Raw genomic sequence first — 17056 nt, 5'->3', positions numbered from 1 at the left:
CAAAATTACCCACCATTTTATTTTCAGCTACACTGAATTCAGCCTGATAGCTCCCTATGGCCTCCATGGGGTCTCAGGCCCCCTGAAAACCAGGCCTCTTATTATGTACTCATCTCCCAAGTAATCGCCTGAGTTTCAAAAGGCCTCAGCATCCTGAGAACAGTTGCAGCGGCTGGATGATGGGGCTTTTTGAAAACCTGGCCCCAGGTGCCCGCCTGGAGGCACAATTTTGAAAATCTCACCCTATGTCTTTTTCCTCAGAGGGGTGCACGTGTCAATCTCTTTGTCTCTGCAGGTCTCTGTTAGGTTCAGCCATGACCACATTCATCGCTGGTGTAGCTCAATTGACTACAGTGTATAACACTGACCCGAGGAAAGAATAAGGGAATTGATTATGTGCAGCTTGAGGGACAAGGAGGGCTGTGATTCTGGTATGGAAGGGTCTGTGCAAATATGCTGCAAAGAAAGAGGTCAGACCTTGTTCTCTCCATCCATCTAGAAACTGTGAAGTGGAAAGGAAATCTGAAAGGTTCAGCTTCTGTTGCAGGGAATAAACGTGTTGTTGCTAAAAATCAGTCAGGGGGCAGGATCACAGCCACCTGATACCTGCAAGTAATGGTTTCATGAGGCTGTTTTAGAGATGGCCTAAAGATTCTAGGAGGCTGCAGAAACAAACAAAAAAGGCCCTAGGGATGGATTTATGAGCTAACATAGGACAACGCACACGCATCACTAGAAGCAAAAACTCTCGCGCTGGCCCTAATGCTGACATCAGTGGGAAATTAGAGATGCTAAGTATCTCTTCGGATTTGGCCCAACATGCAGACAAAGACAAAAGCGTCATCTCCAACTGAACTGCTGTGTGCTATTTCCATGCACAGACGTTCCAGGCAGCCACGCACACACAGAACTATCTGTCCTGAGACTCACACTTGTACCTAACTTTGCCTTTATTCAAAATCCCTGTATCTGCCCAGCCAGGATGTTGCTTACAGCCCATACTAACCAGAAGTGCAATAAGCAGAGCTATTCTGCAGCCTGAAAAATTCCGGTGAAGTTCAACCAAGAAGGTCTGTGTTTAGAAACACCTTTGAGTGGATCTCAGGCAGATCGTTATACGAAGGCATGTCTCCTGGCAGGGTATAGAGTGAGATATTCCACCTTCTAGTTCATTTCTCTCGTGGCATCTACAGCGGCTAAATGGAAATCAAATTTTCAGTGATCAATATTGTGGCAAATGTAATTTGAGGCTTGAAGGGTTCTTTGTTGGGGGAAATTATCAGCACTTGTAGGGTCCTGAATAGAGTCTTCTTCATATCCATCTTCAAATGAGGCAAGCCAATGGCCAGGTAGGAAAGAGAACACCAGAGAAAAGAGGAAAACATCAGTTCACAACCCTTTGAACTAGACAGTTCACAGCACTGAAAGTCATATCTGAACTAATTCCCACCAGAACCACCAATATCTATCATAAATGCAGAGGAGAGGCAGTGAAAGGCTGAGCATCACCTGTTTTTCTGGACGCTCCACAGGTGTGAATCAACCGGTTCCACAAACCAGTCTCACTCGGTGCGTGGATCCAAGGTGTTACTGGGGATGGGGTTTGAACTGGGACTCCCAGCTCTCCCAAATGGGCCGAAATGAAGCCCAGCCCTGGCTGAGCCGCTTACAATTATGCTGAATGCAGTTGAGCAGGGAAGTTTCTACTCCTGGCCCAGCCGGCAAGGGGCATGCTCAGAAGGACTCAGCAGAGCATCTGTTTAAATGACCACACTGTAATCTAAGGCATTGAAGTTTTAGACACAGCCTGGAACTGCTTTCATCAGTTTTGACTGATAACTAAGGAGACTGTGGGAGATAACGTCATGTCATTCAGGGATGTTCTAACAGTGCTGTGATCAGAGATATAAAGGACATTTTCAGGATTCTCTGGTATTATTATTGTTATTATTTATCCATCACCCAAAAGTGTGGTAGGTGCCACACAGGTATAAATGAAGACCGGGCACACCCTGAAGAGTTTACACATTTTGAGCTCAATCCAATAGCCATTAAATTCAATGGAAAAATGTGCACTGAGTGCATTGGGAGTTAGATAAGACCCTAAATACACAAAAACAGACCGAGGAAAAGGAGGAACATTAAAGCTGATTGATAACTATGTTTCAGGGGGGAAAAAAATTCTTCAAATTTTTCAATGGAAAATCAAAAACTGAAAATTTTAATTTTGGGGTTTTTTTCACTGAAAAAATTGAAAATTTCAAACAAAAAATTTAAAAAGCCATTTTTTATTTTAAAAAATTTCAATTATTTAGTCACTTCTAAAAGAACCCCCTTCCCCCTCCCCCCCCCAAAAAAAACAAAAAACAAACACAACCACCCATGTAAGAAAACTGACTGAGCATAAGTTTGGTATCCCTCTATTCTTCATTTTTTCCCCTCCCTTTCACAGGACCCCCTTTGAGCTGGGCCATTAACCATTGGAATGCCTTGGCAAGTGTTAAGCTGGATTTTTCATCATTTGAAGTCTTTAAATCAGAACTAGATGTCTTTCTAAAAGCTATTCTTCTCCATTGCACATGTACGGGGGGGCACCTATTTCAAGCATAGATGTTACTAACAATGCCTAACAGAGACCATGCCAGGGATTAATAGAAGCTGGGACCTGACACTTTTAAGTTTCCTTTCATCACAGACCCTTTCATCAGGGGCTCCTTGCCCTGCTTTCCTGAACCGTCATGCACTGTGGACCATAAAGTGCTGAATAAGACAGTGCATGTTCATGATCAAATTAATCCCTGGTAAAATTCCAGTGACTTCAGTGGGTTTATGCCAGTGGCATGACTTTAGCCTATAGCATCATATGAATTATGTGAATGAGAAGTTAATTAATGTTCTTAAGATGTCATCAAAGATTAATGCCAGGCAGAAAGAGTGGTTGCATTCAAAGTAAAGGACCATGATTAGCCTGGCCTATTATCTTTCCAATTTAAAACTAATCAGAAACTAATCTCACTTTCATACACATCACCCTTTATGGGCAGGTCAGCATCTCAACCTTTGCTGATCTGGTTGATTTAATAGTTGGACCTGGGAATGACAATCTGGTCATTTGTTCTCTCTGCTATTTCACTCACATTTCTCTTCCCCCTCATCCCCCCGCACACACACACAATTAAGTCATAATAAAAAGGATTTTGTTGGTTTATATCCTGCTGATTCAAAGCATCCAGGTCCTGAAAGATAATTCAGGGATTCTATAAAAGATCGTTTACTGGGTTAGGATTTGCATTTTTTTTTTCCCCTTCCAATGACAAGATTAGCTCTGATTATTAGAGCAACTAAATTTCAGAACCTATCATGCAGCTACCGTTGCAATTATTTTTCAGGCTGCAGGTAGTTGGATCCAGGGGAAAGGAAAAGAAAAGAAGCCCATTAATTATTTTCTGAAGAGGTGACAGTGGCATCCTGATTGACAGCAAAGCGTAGTGATGGGGTTTGTTAATTAAAGCGGTACGATAACAATCGATGTCACTCTCCCTCTCTCCTTTATACAGAACAGTGAGTCCTGAACTTAAGTCTTATGCTTTGGGGGTGCTTTTCCTGCTTCTCCGTTTGCTAGGTACGTACAATCATTTCTTCTTTCTTCCCCCACACCCTAAAAATTAACTGAATTTTGATATGTACATCAAGGTGCGAGTTTCTACTGATTTCCTCCCCCCCCCCTGAATGCCTGTCCAGTGCTGTCATTTGTCTGTGGGGTCTGAATCCAGGAGATCCAAGCCCTTTCTCTGAAGTGCTCAGTGGATGTGGAAAGGCCTCCAGGGGTAATGGCACTGCCTCTCCTGCCATTTCAGTCGTGCTCATGGAGGAAATCACGGTGTTGAGCAGGAAACCCTCCCTCCCAGCTAGTTAATTCTCCATGGCTGTTATTAATATATCAGCAGCTTGTGAAATTGCTTCTTCATTGTGCTACTGACTTAGAGGGATAAACAGTTTCGCACCACTTTGAAGATAGGAGCTTTGTTACTCCATTGGGTGGCAGCTGAGTCCTCCTAGTCTCTGAGGAAGGAAAACAAAAGGGAAAAAACCAGACTGAACCTTAATGCTGTCTCCTGGCTTAATCTCCCATTAAAATACATTTGGTCAAGCCATTGGATCAATGCATGTCTCTTCATGCCTGAATAAGAGAGAAAACGTTATGCCTTTAGCTGTAATTGTTTTTTCCGTGTAACGGGATGATTGTTGCGGAGCAGGCTTAAAGGCACAGCCCCTGTTTCTCAGAAATTCTCTCTGATCCATCACTCTAGGGTCCGTCTCTCTGATGTGTTCTGCTGGTATGCGACATGTGGATTTCCCCTGAATTCAGTGGGCCAGATTTCACCCTCACTTAGTCGGAGCTGAATAGTACTTTACTCCATGACTGCACCAGTGATTTCACTGAGCAAGGTGCAATCCAGTTTGAGTAGAGATGTCAGAATCTGGCCCAATGTTAGTTCCTCGTGGAGAGTTTTGCGGTGTAGATCCATCCATTGTGTGGTTGTAAGAGAAGGATTTTACCCCATACTATGACAGTGTGGTGTAGATGGAAGTCCCACTTTTCTAATGAAGCACTTCAGGACTTGGCTATTTGTTTCTTCTCCAGGGTAGCGTGTGTTCTTTCATAGATAGAGGTTGAAAACCCCACAGTCCTACATATCCCACTCAGAATCCTGGTGCCAAGTTTTCTTCCAGTAACCAGTGGGATGCATGAGCATATGGGCCCAATCCAGCTTCCACTGAGATCACTGGGAATCTTTCAGCACTGGTAAAAGGTCTGAAATGCACTCCCTCATCGAAAGTTAAAGCTTTCCTCAGTGCTCAGAAAAGAAGAAAATGCCACATGCTTTTGTTGGCTAATCCAAAGCCCAGGGAAGTCCATGGGATTTCTCTGGTTGACTTGCATGGACTTTGGATCAGGCCCTTAAAGCATGGTGTTTCCTTTCACTGTCCACACTGCTTTAGGTTCTTGTCCTGGCCTCAGCTCTTGCCGGATAAATGCAGAATCCCAGACAAAGGACCCGGCAGTTAAATAAGGGAGGGAAGATGCTTTTTTTATTTTACTTTCCAAATGTAAATGTATTTGTGATGGTAGTTACCAATGTTCTATTATTATTGTAGTTGTATTTTAGTTTATTATTTATTATTTTTAGAAGTCAGAATGTATAATTCCATTAGGGCAAGGTTCTGCCACCCATACTCGGGGCGAGAAGCACTTTTACTCTTCTAGTTGTCCCCTTGACACAGCAGTAACTCTTTTGTAGCAAAACATATGCCACCCTATCACAGCAGAATTCCTGTGGAATAAGATAATACATCTAGGAGGATATCAGCTATGAGACTACATGAAGGGAAAGGTACTGCTCAGTGTGCGTAAAGATATCCAAAACTTGCCCTTAATAATTTGAGGTTTGAGGCCAGATTGATTGATTTTTAAAAGCTTTTTCAGTTCACCTTTAAGCTTAGACTTAAAAAGGGAACTATAATAGCTTCTTCTTGAACCAAAGGAGTGTATTAAATATCCAAGGTATGAGACCCAGAGGTGCAATCTGAGTTAATAGATTTTAGTAAGACAGAGGATGCTTCTTTAAACAGCCCTGCAGTTTCTTCTCAAATATATATAGCCGCAATTTGTGCAACACTGTGCAATAAGAAGTAACGCATGATTGAATCTTTTTAATATTCACTGAAATAATATGAAACATGACTGAATTCTCTTGATATCCTGCTGGATTGTATTATCGTATTCCATAGGAATTCTGGTGTGATGGAGCAGAATATTAATGCCTTGGTATAAAAGTGTTACTGTCTTTTTTTTAGAAAAGAAATGCCATTGGAGCCCCAGTGGTATTGAAAGCTGCAGCTATTGTATAAGAGGCTCTGATATGGATATTCTTTTCCAAATACCATCTCACTTCTTCATATATGGCTGTCATTGAAAGGATTGAAAGGACCTGAATCAAAACTGCATATCTAAATACCTCTGCTAGCTGGGGAAGTTCAAATCTGGGTTTGAACTTTTGCACCTCACGCTTATCTGTAGGTGAAAAGACTTTTGCAAATGGCAGAAGCCCCCGGACATGCCTGATAATTCCATCCGGATTGCATTGGCGACTGTCGGCATTGACTGTGCACGTCTGAAATAGCAAACAGATTTATGCATGACAATAAGATCCTGGATGTTTTCCTTCCCAGATGGTATTTGCAGTTTGTCCCCAAAACATGCAGCTGGTTACCAATGGAGTTTCTGATGATTTTGTTTTAAATCCAACTTCCTCACCGTCACTCAGTGTGACACACTGTAGGTGCAAGGCTTGTCCACTGAGTTGGGCTTTGGGGGCCACAAAGCCTGCAGCCATAGACGTCCCCTAATTCCAAAGCATTCTAAATGTCAAATCTAATCTCAGTTGTTGTAAGTCTGTAGCCCTTGTGGAGATAGCCCTGAAAAGGTCATCCATGCAAAGTAGGTTGCTGGCTTGAAAGTCTTTCACAACTATTTTTCCTAAAGAACTCAGTTTATTCACATGCACTTCTTAGTTTTGGTTCTTGCGGCCAATGAAACAGATCCCAAGAGCTCAAGGGTGTTCAGATTGGGACGTTTATTTCAAGCCAACATCTAGTTTTTACTCCTCTTACTATGGAACTCCAGAGCCAGTGCAGCTCTCGGAGTGTAAATTGGATTCCATTCTGCCCTGTGCATCCTCAACACATTCTGTTAGCTGTGTTTTGAAGAGACCCCAGCTGAATTTTCAGATCCCTGGTGAGTTTGCAGTTGTCTGCGCTTATTTAAAAAAAGAAAAGGAAAAGAAAATCACCTTTTAACTTGCAAACAGACCCAGTCTGATCTGGAAATCATTGAGAAAACAAACAGGGAACTCTGCAGTGTCATTTTTCAGGGCATTACCACACTTTACATTTGATGAGTAGAGCTAGTTCTTCTAATGATGGGAATATCTTTCTGTTAGCCAGTTATCTGCTTTTATTTACTGTTTTATCTCCCTGGTGTTAATAACTGGTTAAAGCCTGATAACTTCTGCATTTATTAGCCTATGTGAAAAATCAAACAAAAATCTGCAGAGTTCTAGTCATTAGTAGGGTAATATAAAGAGGTTTCACATCCCAGAGGCAAAGGAGCAGGCAATCAATGTATTTGTATTCCTGACATATATTGTCATACAGCAAAGAAATGGCATTCTTGTCAAGCTAAGGAGTGGTGTCTCATTTAAGCCAAGAAATCCAGGGTTAATGATGACATTTGATTCCTAATTCATCAGCTCTCTGCCAGATACTGCAGTCCATACGTTTCTCCGTCTGCATAGGTGTTTCTAGAGCTCTAGTCACCTCCGTATCTGGAAATGGGGTGTTACTGGCCAAATTCCAATAGAAGAAATTATTTTCTGCCAACCTGAAATTTGCTGTGTGGTTTTATTGGAAATGATATTCTTCATTTCCTGTCCTAAACCCTACAGTGATGTGATTAATCAGTTTTAAATAAATGTTGTTTTCCACCCCACAGAGATACCTTAGAGGTGGGTGAAATGATTCCTACAACACAGAGCATCCAGAAGTTGCTTTTGATTGTTAAGGGCTCGGTATTTAGGTGCACAAGTGCCAATTTATGTGCTCAAATGTGGGATATAGATCTCTGTTTTCAGTGCCCGCTGTTTGTAAAGCACTTGTGGATCTTGTCAGAGTGCAATATAGGTGTTTATTTGATGATATAAGACTGGAGACCCCTGCAGTATCCAAGCAGAAAGGGGAACTCAAAGAGTATATTGCGGTGTGGGTTTAAGGAGACCTCGGGCATTGCTTTTAGGTCATGGCCCTGTTATATGCCACTCGCAGCAGAGTTCAGCTGAGAAATGCTGGTTTGCCCTTCGCTGTAGTAATTCAAGGTGAGGGTTCTGCTGTTGGTATTTCACTTTGTGGGATAATGACAGAATCACTCTCTTTCAGGTCTATTCCCCTGCACTTACTAGAGATCATTGCCCCTCTCCCTTACATCATGGATTTTGACTCCCCCAAACTTGGGGAAAGTTCAGATTGGGATCTGAGCTCCACAGCAAATTTCAGGCTCTGGAATGGACTTCAGCAGACTGGATGTGAACACCAGGAAAGTTTGATCTGGATTCAGAGCCAAGTTTTGTAGCTTAGGCCCTTCACCATTTCTTTATGAAACTGTGTGACCAGCCTTATTATTCAAACAGCAAATCAGAAGTGTAAGGACAAACGACTTAAACCTGAGTTGTGGTATTTGTGGGATAGTGAGCAATCCCTTCCATAACTGCTGAGCCCACACCAGGTCTTCAGGGGTTCATACAGGTGACAGTACGCACCAGATGTATTTAGTTTGCCTAGGAATTAGAAATCCTGAGAGAACTACAAGGTTTGTCTATGTCCATCAGCCTTAATAAAGAATCCCATTTCTACTCACTATGGCTGATCCTGTCCCTCTACCACAAGGGTCACTACCGCATGATATGTTTCTTTTATTTTGACAGGTTTTATCCCACCACCCTTGATCTTTGGGGCTGGAATTGACTCAACGTGTCTGTTCTGGAGCACATTTTGTGGCGAGCAAGGAGCCTGCGCATTGTATGACAATGTCGTCTATAGATACCTGTATGTTAGCATTGCTATAGCCCTGAAATCTTTCGCATTCATCTTGTACACAACCACTTGGCAGTGCTTGAGGAAAAACTATAAAAGATACATCAAGAACCATGAAGGCGGGCTGAGCACCAGTGAATTCTTTGCCTCTACTCTCACCTTAGACAATCTGGGGCGGGACTCTGTGCCCCCAAACCAGTCACATAGGACAAAATTTATCTATAACCTTGAAGATCATGAGTGGTGTGAAAACATGGAGTCTGTTTTATAGTGACTAAGGATGGATGAACTCTATATTAATAATATAAGGGTCCTTTTTAATTAAGAGAGAGAGAGGATAAAATAAAATAAAAACAAAAAAACAGGAAACTTTTGTCCTTTTCTCAAAAGTCAGACACACGCAGGATTCAGAATAACGAAATCTTTAAATGGGATCATTTTTGAAATCCTGTTGGCGTGCTGGAGAGAACACAAAACCACTCCGACTGGGGTACCAGCCCCTTCCATGATGGTACAATCTTCCAGGATAGAATCACCTGCAAGAGCATTGGGAGCTGCAAACCCAGGGTTTTGTCAGAGACCTCAGCAGATGGACATTCTTGGGCACCTGATGAGAAGAAGCAAGCAAATAACAGCAATTCCAGAACAAGCGTTAGTGACATTGCATGCCATTGGGAATCTGTAAAGCCCTGTCACCTTTGCAATATGGGCTAAGGGTTAGCCAGGCTGGGTGCTGTTCAAGTCCAATGCATTCTCTCAGTGATGTCAAAGAGGGAACAGTGCTGGAGTTATTAAACTTACATTCTGTCACCAGCCATGAGTCCATGTTAGATACTTTGAATGCTGCTATAAACCCTCTAGCCAGCACACACTGGTGGTCAAAGGATCCACTGTCCTTCCAGCAGATCTCAGATTTTGGTTCTCTGTGAATGGCTGTGCTCAGATCTTAAAACCCAGTAAAGTTCAAGTCATTTGCTTACACTTGCCAAATGTTCTGTCATTTTTTTTTAATTCCAAACATTTGTCTGCATAATCCTTTAAAGATTTTTCAAACTATCTTTCCAATCCATGTTAACCCTTAAATCACTGACAGTTCCATAGGGGAAATTTATTATGCCAATTGCATTTTTTTTCCGGTTTCTTTTCAATACACCACAATATGTCATGTGAGGGAGTCCATTAATCCACTGCATTTTTTTTAATCTGTACGCCTTTGTTCTGATGCACTGTCAAACCAATGAGGACATATGTTATTAAAAAAAATTAAAAGAGAGAGTGTATGCACTGTGACTCTATAAAAATAATTATCAGTTGGAGAATTCTAGTATGATATAATAATGTATGGATTATTTTTTCATATGACGTATGACTAAGTGAATACATAGATGGAGAGTCCCTTTGTTTATGTCCTCTCCAGTTTTTAAATATATATTATTTGCAATCGAAGCTGGGATGGGAGTGTTCCTTAAAATTGTTATGTGTGCATGTGTGTGAGAGAGAGAATACTGAGCCCACTCATGCAAGTCCTCACACGATTTATATCACATGAACAGTCCCATTCATTTCAAGGAGAACACTCGTGTGAGGAAAGGTGGCAAAACTGGCTTACTGTTAGCCAAATGCAGAGTTGCATACAGGACTTCCATAAAGGGGCAGAATTTTCAAAAGCGCCCAATATTGGCCATTAATAGGACCTGAGTTAGGCCAATACTGAGTACTTTTGAAAATCACATCCAAATTCTATAGGGGGTTCCCCCAGGGATCCTGCAGTGGAATTGACTTTGTCTCTTGAATCAGTCTTGTCCAATGCCCTTTGAAATCAAGGGGAGTCTTTCTATTGACTTCAGTGGGCATTGGATCTTGCTTTTCCTATGTAATCTTTTTCCAGGGCACTCCTACTGTTAAGCAATAAAAAGTGGCTATTATTTAATGAATTTTCCCCAACCATAACTGCAACTGGTCATTTTTCCAATGGAGTAAATGTTAGTAGCATTTGAAGGATTAGCATTGTTAATTCAAAATCTCAGGTTTTGTTTGTCTTTTAAAGCTGTTGTAAACCTTCAAACATTTAGAGACATAACCTGTCATGTCAAACTAAACACAGGGTGTAGCTCCCATGTGTCCCAGGAGTGGGAGAGCTTCCCAGAGTCAGGTCCATTGCAGGCAGTGGATGAACCAAAATCCCCACCGTGGGACAATGAGGTTAACTTTCATTCGTGCTCAGTACCATTTTAGCAGATCTTGCTCTAACTGAGACAGTTAAACGCTGGCAGTATAAGACCATGTCCAGCTGACTGACTTGACTTTACATGCGTGTTCGTAATTTATGCACTGCATTAAATGTGCAGCAACAGTAAGGGCAAAGAACCCAGTATATCAAATAAACTGCACTGTGCCAAATGCTCAACCAATATTGTAACTATATATGTTTTGATTATTGACTTGGAGCCTTGTACAGAATCATTTGATAAAGAGAAGAGTGGGAGGGGAAAAGAACGTTATGCAGTACCATTTTTATCTATTCGGTGGTAAATGATGCTTTTAAACCACAATATTTAGATCTGTTTATTATAGCCTGTCTGCTGAAATAGAGATACTGAATCAATAAGCCAATGAATTAAACAAAGGGACAGGTTGCATAACTGTCTCATAAAATATGTATAATTGTCAAGTATAAGCCTTTGAAATTTTCCTGTACAGTTTTCCTTGTTTTGAAAATTTATTGCTTATAGAATGTTGCCTTTTCAGATGTTAGCTCATAGATTTATACTACACACACCACAAATAACATGTCTCGATGCCTGAGTTCTTGAAGGTCTATAAATCCTTTTGCAGGTTGGATTTTTTTTTTCTCTAAAAATTTAGGGTGAATGAGAATAATATGCTGGCATGATGCAAAACAAACTGAAAAGAGTCCTAGAGCTGTGGTGTGTTAGTAATTGGATGTACAATCAAAAGCCCATCTTACCAATGTTGCAGAAAATAGGATGGCGAGGCATGAACTATCATTTCATTTCTTTGGTTGATTTGTTTTTTTACTTTTTTTTTTTCTCTCTTTATCTGGTTTCTTGGTTGTGTATGGAAAGCTCAGCCTGAGCTGGGCTGTTTTGTTACTTTTGTACCTAATTATTTTGTATCTTGTGCAGTTGTGATTGTCTATTTCTTTCTTTTGATAACATTGCTTTTGAAAAGCTCTTTTTTAGGAAGCTTGGAATCCTAGTATCATCAAGGGCTTTTTTCATAGCATTTTGGTGCTGTCACATGGGAAACGGGTGTATCCATGCATTTAAAACAAAATATGGAACCAAATACTCAAAGTGCCCCAGCAGTTTCTTTGCTTTGCTGATTTCAAAGTCCCAAGTCAGTTTTGCATGTTCCCTGCTTTTAATTGTACAGTCGGGAGTGAATAATCTCAACTCAGCCTCCTACACCCCAAAAATGGATGCCACATAGCTTTTGTAGCACTTCACTTCCTTTTTCAAGAAAGACTTTACCATGCAGGAGATGGAATTGGAAAGATCCTCTTCCTGAAAGAAAAAAGCAGAGGCAAGACCCAAGCTCTGACGCTCAGATCCCTATCCTACCTTCCCCTAGGTTGAAGGGCATTTGGAGTCAGGGTTTTTGTTGAGGTCTATCTCAGTTTCAACATTGTCCCCAAATACTGTGCTTTGCTGCCTGGCAACGGCCTTCTAAGGAGATCTTTTTGAAAATTCATCATCCCATTTGGGGGCCCAGTGAAATTGGAGGATAATCCCAGTGTGAACGTGGTGCAGGTGAGAGCAGAATCAAGCCATTAGTACTTTGCACACTGGGCCCTTTAAATGCTGTGATGCATTTAGAGACGATGTCTTTATACTTGTAGAAATCCATTTGTGCGTCTCACCAGAGCAAGAGGGGAAGATACCTTTCCATTCAAATTCTCAGCCTGTCTGCCCCAGAGTTTTGGTTGGATGACATGGTGGGAATTTTACGATCACTTGAATTACCACCACTTCCCCTCTGTTCACTAGGAAGGGCCTTACACCACTCTTTGGAAATCCCATACATTCGAGGCATCAAACCTCAGCTCTCACGCTACCTTTATCCTGTCTGAGCAGGGCATGAGGGAGAGGGAGGGAATTAACTCCCAGGGAGTTGAATTAGCAATGCTTAGAAATGAAATGTTGGGGTGAGCAGAAAACGTTTGAAGAGGGATTTCAGAATTTCCAAATAGCTTGGGCATGTAAAAACAAAAATCTTTAAAGAAAATCTTTAGACAATCTTTATATTCCCCCTTCAAAATACAGTATGTCATCCCCAATTGTTTTTCATTGTTTAAAGCGATGTTAAGAGCTGTGCATCCTACCCACACCTTTCTGCATCAACCAGTTGTGCTCTTCCTCCCAGGGTACCGAGCGTCTTGGGAGAGAAAGCAGGGGCAATTTAGCAATCCGCAGTCTGATTCCACAACAGACCCAGAGGCAACCTCAAGGCTCCCAACACTGTCAGTTGTGAAACTTTACCAGGAGACAGAGTCTGTTGCTGCTGCTGTTAAAGAATATTTCTCCCAGCTGGCCTCAGCCTTTCCCTGTGATTTAGGTGATCTAGGTGTGTTATTTGTTTTGGTTTTGTAAGAGGGAGTGGGGAAAATTGGTGTTAAAAGCTCTTCTGCAAATACCTCATAGGACTGAAACATTGTTTGTTCTTTTGTTCAGAGGTTTCCAAACAAATTCCCACTCTCCCTTTAAAGCCATCTATGTATGTGTATCCCTCCCTAATTTCACATGAGCTATCTTCATAGAGATAAGGCTTCCAAATCACTCATACACACACACACACACACACACACACACATTCTCTCTATGATTAATGGGTGCAAAGTTCCCACCATTTCTTTGTGCCTAGGGCCCTGTAAAAGCAATAAAGGTCATGATTCTGAGCTGCTTTGACCTTTGAGAGAGAGAGGGAACTGGCAAAGGCCTGTGCACTCCTGCCCTTTTCTAAAGCAGAGATCACTTGCTCCCATGTTACCTACTCTTCTCATGACTCACCATTCCACTGACCCGCAACACCAATCCTAAAAGGTTGTGGTGCTATCAGTTCTCTGTGATTTGACGGTTTCAGGACCCTGCAGTATGTCTTTGCTTAGAGATAGCCAAAATACGAGTCTTGTAGACTAGCATGCAGACTTAAGGAAAGCGATTCAGTAATCGTTACTTGGTATAAGCCCAGCTTGATGTGATCTCATGATGGATCAGACTGACTCAAGAAGGGAAGAAATAACTATAACTGACCAGGCATTGTGAACTGGGTTTTCAAAGGTCCCTAAGAGAATTAGGCACCCAACTTCAGCTAATCTTTAATGGGATTTGTGCACTGTCTTTAGCCCCGTTTCAAAACCTCAAGCCTTTAGACATCTCTTCCAGGCTGCCCACTGGGCTCTTTCACCAGCCTGAATTTCAGACCAGTAATTTTGCAAGGGACTGCTAGTTCCTTTGCCTAGATGGTGCCTTTTCTCCCGCTTAACAATGCCAAATACAAAGAAAGCAATTCAGTCCTAGCAAGCCAATAATCTGTATTCAAAGATATTAACACTGTTGTTTACATTTGCCTGAGAAACCAGAACATCTCATTTGGTTTCGGCCCATCAGCTACACTGAAAACCTGATCCATTTTGTCTTGCTTTTACATACTGAATCTGTCATTCCTTATAAGATGTAAATGACATTTTCCATCATTCCACTAGCTTTTCCAGCAAATGCAAGTCTTAATTCAATTGCTTCACTAGAAAATACTCTCTAGACAATTTTCAGATATTGGATACTTTTCTTTTAACTAGTGCTGCCTAGTAAAATCTTTGGCTCTGATCTGGTTCCCTGAATTCAATGGGGCAGGGGCAGGCTCTGTGTAATTATGAGCAAATTAATCATTTTCTTTTCCTTGGAATGAGTAAAAACATATATTACTTTTTTAGGCTTCAGTCCTGCAATGAGTTGTAAGTCCCCTATGCTCACATGAAAACGTTGATGTCAACGGGGCTTCCTGTGGGCACAGGAATCTATCTGAATGGCGCTCCTTGCAAGATTAGGGACTTAGTATGTACGTCCATTATGTATTGTTTTGCTTATTGAACGTTTGCTTCAATCTATATTTACTTGGTGGAATGGAATGACTCAAAAGATTCCAAGATTTTATAGCCTTTAGAATACCAAGTAGCCTTTTTATCTTTTCATTAAAAAGGAAAGAGTGAAAATTATTAACAAAAGCTGCCAATTGTCAAGTGGGCTGGAGCAGACGGTCACAGTCTGATGTAAGGATTCCCCATAAAAAAGGAACATACCAGTTATAATCCAACAATTTCAAGTGCAACAACTTCTAGGACTATATTTTCCATGAAGTGGTTGCCACCACTGGATGGCAATAAGCAACAAGAGACGTGTCAGGAAGAGCTGGACAAATAATGTATTAGATGAATTTCCCTTTCCTTCCCTTCCCCTCCCCTCCCCTCCCTCTTCCCCATTTGTGAATTGTCATTGAAGAGCTTAAGAACCTCTTTAATTTATTTGCCAAACATTTCTGCACGTAATCATTAGCCTATAGGTTGATTGTGAATCATTCATTGAGAATATTTGACACTTGGCCTGGGTTGGTTAATTTTGATTGGACATGTAAGTAATGTGGGATGTTTCTGTTTCTGAACCAGATGAATATAATTTTAGAATCAGAGTTTTGGTGCATGTATTCATGAATGTGAATCCAGGGTCACATGCGTCGCTGGTACAATTCAGCATAGCTCCATTGAAATTAGGCCAATTTATACCAGCTGAGGATCTGATTCTAAAAATTCATTGTCCGGGTTTGTTAATAACTGCTTAAATTTCTCTGCTTCCGAGAACATTGCGGCCAGTTAGTCCTTCATAAGAATAATCACAGAGAGCAAACACAAAAAGAGCATGAACATGGGCCAAGCAAATTGGTACCAAAAATAAGTATTTTTGGAAATTTTTTTGCATTGTATGTACAGCTATAATATCAGGCACAATATCCCAATAGAGGATTAGAAGTCAGACATAACCAAGTTGTTAATCATCAGGACAACAAAGAGATATCTTTCCTTCGCCACATGCTATTTTGCCCTTCAGAATGCTTATCCTTCCTACAGCATAGCTCACATAAATTGTGCATTTACCATTGTCAACCCACATCTCAGCGTTGTCTTTTTGGATCCTCATAACTCTTGCTAACACAAACTTGAATAAAGATGACACCCCTGTGATCCAGTCCGTGACCCTTTCCACCAGACCTGAATGCTCTAAGACATCTGGTGGCTTCTTGACAATTTCACCTACTAAAGAGTTCTAGCCATTGCGTCTTATTCCTTAGTACATGAGAGCAGTTCCTATCAGCCACATCTGGAAAGCATCTGTCCTAGATCTCAGCTCAGCAGGGAAGTATGGTGGCCCTGGGACAAGATACCATTTTCAAGCAAAAGCGATCTCTTGTTTCTCTTTGGTGCAATGTCCAAATGGGTGGGGAGAAGGGCTGTGATCTTTTTAAACTCATAGTGCCTACCACTGAAATGGAACGCTGTATTGTATTGCATTGTATTATACAGGAATATTATGTGAATAAAGTACCATAAATATGATCTTCATTAGATTTTTGATGCAACGCCCAGCAGCAGTATTTCTTCCTCTGTTATATGGGCCATTCCAGACCTAAGGATGTTTGTGGCTGTGTAAGCTAGAAATGTGTCAAAGGCATTCACTGCATATATATGGCATTGCTTTGCTGTATGTACAATACAGGAGTGCTATCTGAACCTCAGCCAGGCAGGCAATTTATACAAGAAAGAGCAGCTCTTTACTTAAAGTGGGCATTAAACAGAACAAGTATTTCCTAGCCAGAACTGGACAATCTCATTCATGATAGTGGGAAAAGCAATGTTATGGGGGATCTGATTTCTCTTTCATTGTTTTCTTTATGAAGGGGTTGATGAGGAGAGTTTGCCATGCCTATGTGACCTGATTATTTTTCTTGTCCCCTGAGATCCTTCAGTTGTAGCTCCAGTTGAATAGACTGAGAGCTTTAAGATCAGAGCAGGCTGAGAAACAAGCTTCCCTGATCCGACTTGGCCAGCTAGTCCCTCCGGGTCTCTTGCGAACTCTGCAGGCTTTTAAACAAATGGAAACTTTAGGGACTTTCATTCCCTGCCCCCATTCTCTCCTCCTCATCTTTTGCTCCATGCAACTATAAGAAGCAAAGTGCCAGTATGTTGAGATGCAGAAGACTTGCCACCTGCCCCACTAAGCATCATGTTTGCCCTTCTAGAGAATTTCCAAAGTCTGAAGGAATCTTGTTTTAATTTTTTTTTTTTCCATTCTTAAAAAGTTCAAAATGTCACTGGGAAAAATTGGATGCCACTGCT

At 41.3% G+C, this 17056-nt stretch overlaps 1 protein-coding gene across 2 annotated transcripts in view; it reads left to right on the top strand.

The window, feature by feature from the left end:
* SLCO3A1 (solute carrier organic anion transporter family member 3A1) overlaps positions 1–16276 on the top strand; it is a 202722-nt gene extending 186446 nt beyond the window's left edge. For both annotated transcript variants that reach the window (XM_067555643.1, XM_067555642.1), the window contains exons 9-10: positions 3558–3622; positions 8541–16276. In XM_067555643.1, coding sequence (XP_067411744.1) covers positions 3558–3622; positions 8541–8920 — 445 coding nt within the window. In that variant the 3' untranslated portion in view covers positions 8921–16276. The remainder of the gene's footprint in view (positions 1–3557; positions 3623–8540) is intronic.
* Positions 16277–17056: the final 780 nt, after the last annotated feature.

Source organism: Emydura macquarii, unplaced genomic scaffold, assembly GCF_026122565.2.
Source record: "Emydura macquarii macquarii isolate MOO-44397 ecotype Brisbane River unplaced genomic scaffold, CSIRO-AGI_Emac_v2 contig_1644, whole genome shotgun sequence".
Lineage (NCBI taxonomy): Eukaryota > Metazoa > Chordata > Testudines > Chelidae > Emydura > Emydura macquarii.
Note: the sequence above shows the minus strand (reverse complement) of the source record. Positions and strands in the feature narration are given on the sequence as shown.